Source organism: Arachis ipaensis, chromosome B05, assembly GCF_000816755.2.
Source record: "Arachis ipaensis cultivar K30076 chromosome B05, Araip1.1, whole genome shotgun sequence".
NCBI lineage: Eukaryota > Viridiplantae > Streptophyta > Magnoliopsida > Fabales > Fabaceae > Arachis > Arachis ipaensis.
Window position 1 is genome coordinate 134,033,772 of NC_029789.2, and position 3,796 is coordinate 134,037,567.

A 3,796-nucleotide genomic window follows, 5' to 3' on the forward strand; every position below is an offset into this window, starting at 1 on the left:
CATGTAAAAACTTAGATCGAAATCGAATATTATCCACTCAAACGCTTTTTATGAGAGATAGCCTATGAAAAGACATCTATCAACTTCAAATCAAGAAGCATATGGTGAAAGAGAAGATGATTAATGATTTATCTATAGAGGCAGGAGATGGGAGGAAGATTAGATTTTGGAAAGATAATTGGTTGCAGTATGGTGTTTTAAAAACTTTAGTTTTAAGACTTTTTTAATTTCAAACAAAAAAAAATTCTACCATAAGAAAGTGTGGATTTTGGGATGGGTGAGAGTGTGGATTTTAATGGAAAAGAAATATCTTTCAATAAAAATTGGAATTGATAAGTCAACTCATGGTGTTCTACAAGCTACTAAGTTAATAAGAGAAAGAGAAGATACAGTTGTATAAAAATTTGATAAAAATAGACGGTTTACTATTAACTCTTTTGTGTAAGTTTTGAGCTATAGCTTTACAAAAGTTATTTGGAGGAGTTTGGTTTCACTTCGAATTAAAATTTTTATTTGAGTAGGAGTGGTGTAATTGATTATAATAATAACTTGTGTGTATTGTGTGGTAAGAATGTTAAAAATATTCACTACCTATTTATTGTTTATGAATATTCTTGTAAGTGTGATGTACTTGAATTTGTGATGATAGTCGCCCTTAAATTGTCCGATACTATAAAAGAATATTTTAAAACTTGGGTCGGTGCCACAATGAAAAAGGAACTCTGCAAGAAGCAGTTGATGGAAAGTTGGGAAGGTTGTTGCAAATTCTTTTAGAAATTATAGTGAATGGAATTGTGCTAATTTCTGTTGTTGTTAATGACAATATTAAAGATGACAAACAAATTAAGATTGGTATTAGTCTTTATATTTTTTGTCTTATTTTACCGTATATTTTATAGAATTAAATTAAATGTGTAAACTAAAGTTAAATTTAAAAAGTATTTTATTTAAAATAATTTGTAGTACAAAAAATTTAGATATTAAAGTTGTATGTACAAAATAATATTTTTATTTGGTGGTTTGATTTTTGTATTTATTTTAGTTGATAAATTTACTCTTCTTATGTGGTGTTCGTCCTCTTTTTTTTATTGGTTTTGGTTAGAGTTGTTACTTTCTTCTTTTTGTGTAAGTTCTTGTGAAGGCATGTTCTTTATGAATTATTGAGTTATATGCACTTTCTATTGTGTTGTTTGTTCCATCTTTGCAAGTACGTTCTTCTTCCGAAAATGTGTCTTAAATTTTTATAGTTTTCTTTCTCCTTAATCTCTTGATGGGTATGTGATATTCGTCTGATGATATGTAACAAATGGGTGTTGAAATTTAGTGTTTTTTGTTAGAACAAATGTCTTAGTTACAATGTATTGTTGAGAACTTTCTTTAAGATTAAAATCATTTACATTGACTTCAAATATAAGTGAGGTTGCACAAATTTTTCAATTGGGGTGGTGCTTCAATGTCATTACTGTCATTAGATTTGAAGCAGTTGTACCCAATAATTTTTTAATTTTTTTACTTCGCCATCAAATAGTACAAAAGTTGTTGTACCACTTTGATCTGAAACCTTTAATTGAATTTTGAACCTAAAATAAGTATTGGGTTAGTAACTAATAATTTGATAGATGAGATTATGAAAAGTATATAGAGTTACCTTATCGTTAGATATTGTAGTGTTTGATTACATGTGCCACAAATGTTGTGTAGTTCGAAAATAAATTTTTTGTGCTAAATTTGATATAATTTGAAGAAATAGTGATAAGAGACTTATATAAGTAATTCAAATAGTATAGAATTTGAATATTTGTAACGTAAAATTTATTATGATTAATAATATTATTATGACATTTGTAATATGGATGTTTATTACATTGAATGAGTTATTTATAGAAATTAATAAATTAATTATTGGAGTGATAAATGTCTTGTATTGTTTACAATGGTAAGATATAATAAATATAGGAATATGAATTTAATGTCTTTGTAAGTTACAAATTTGGTTAGACACTATTAATTTTTAATTATTGTCATTGGTGATTATTGTATTATTTTTGTATATTTTATTTTTTTTACTGATTTGGAAATAATAGATGATTTGGCAAAAATTGAGTGGTTGATTCTAAAATTTTGCCAAGTAAACGATGTTGCTGACATGGCGTTAATATAAGAAGAGAAATAGCTTAGAAATAATGTGGGTAAACTTATGTATCTACTTTTATATATTAAAAATAGATTAGGTACATTATAGAATTTATGAGATTAATACATATTTACAATAATATATATAAGAGTAAATGGTTAAATTAGTTCTTGAAAGATCACATAATTATTAAATTAGTCTTTGAATAATTTTTTTAATTAAATTTATCCTTAAAAATTTTTAAATTAGTCACGTTAGTCCTTCCATCAATTTCTTCGCTAAGGACGTTAATAGAAACTAACGTGACATGTTAAAATCCATGTCACCATATAAAACAACGCCGTTTTATATTCTTGACAAAACTATACTCACTCGCACTTTAACCACATACACTTCTCTTCACTCTCAATGAGTAAAAAACCCTCCCAACAGAGTCCGTTAGATTCGCCGTGCCTTCCACCATGGTGCCGTTCACGTTCCTATACTTTTTTCTCACCGTCATCGTCCTCCACAACACTGTTGGCGCGACAAGTTTGAAACCCCTCAACAAAGCTTCAATAATCTCAGCCACCACCTCAATTCGCACGGTTTCGTTCTCGAAGAACAACACAACACTTAGAAAAAACCACCACCACCAACTACGTCACTTTTGATATCTTCACGATTCTCGTTGACGAGCCATCCAGCAACAAGGAAGTAACCTACAAACGCACCATACACATTAGGCCCAAAATCACTAATTGACCAACGGTGCAAAAGAAGGCTCCAACAATACTCTAATTTTTCAAATTTCATTGTTCGAAACAAGTCCCGTATCTAAGGGTGGCAATGGGCGGGTTTTCGCCTCTACCCGATCCCATCCTACCCTACACTAACCCGCATCGAACCCGTCCCGCTTCTACCCGCTGGTAGTAAGAAGTTAAATCCTAACCCGTTCCTGCGGGTACCCGCAACCCCTACCCGCTCCTATAATTATTAAAATTCAACAAATAAAATTAAATTTTAAAATTTATATAACCATCATTATATACATAACATAAATTAAAGTAAAAATTTAAATATGAACGGATAATTACCCGCCTCGAACAGGTAAAAGCGGGATGGGTACCCACGGGGTTCGAGTAGTATTGCCACCCCTACCCATATCCTTCTCATAACATGGCTATTTGGATGAAAAAATGTACTTCGAAAATGATTACTACTTAGTACTTGCATGACTATTTGGGAGTTCTTGTGGATCGTTTATGAAGAGATGATTGAGAATTATCACCCATTCACCCTGATATTGGTGATCATAAGTGGCCACTTGTGACACATTTTGTTGGATGCAAGCCTTGTGGACTACTTGTGGTAAGTTTGGAAATTACTCTGTTGAGAGGTATTTGAGACAGATGGATTGTGCATACAATTTTGGTGATAATCAGATTCTGCATATGTATAGTAGAGTAGATATTCATACATAAAATTGAGATTAAGATTTATTAATTAAAATTAATTTGATCTAATTTTATAAATGATGACAACAATGAAAAGACTAGCATGACTAACTTTAAAATTTTTGAGAAATGAATTTGATTAAAAATTATTTGAAAATTAATTTAAAAATTGTGTGATTTTTTAAAAACTAATTTAACTATTTATTCATATATAATAGATACTATT

The 3,796-nt window shown here is 29.9% G+C and overlaps 1 protein-coding gene across 3 annotated transcripts in view; it reads right to left on the reverse strand.

The window, feature by feature from the left end:
- Positions 1-3,796, reverse strand: part of LOC107641192 (LEAF RUST 10 DISEASE-RESISTANCE LOCUS RECEPTOR-LIKE PROTEIN KINASE-like 2.4) — a 76,104-nt gene that overhangs the window by 16,469 nt on the left and 55,839 nt on the right. Inside the window, exon 2 of one of the 3 annotated variants that reach the window (XM_021102875.1) lies at positions 3,087-3,096. The exons of the other annotated variants lie outside the window; for them this stretch is intronic. Coding sequence (XP_020958534.1) covers positions 3,087-3,096 — 10 coding nt within the window. The remainder of the gene's footprint in view (positions 1-3,086; positions 3,097-3,796) is intronic. 3 annotated transcript variants of the gene reach the window in all.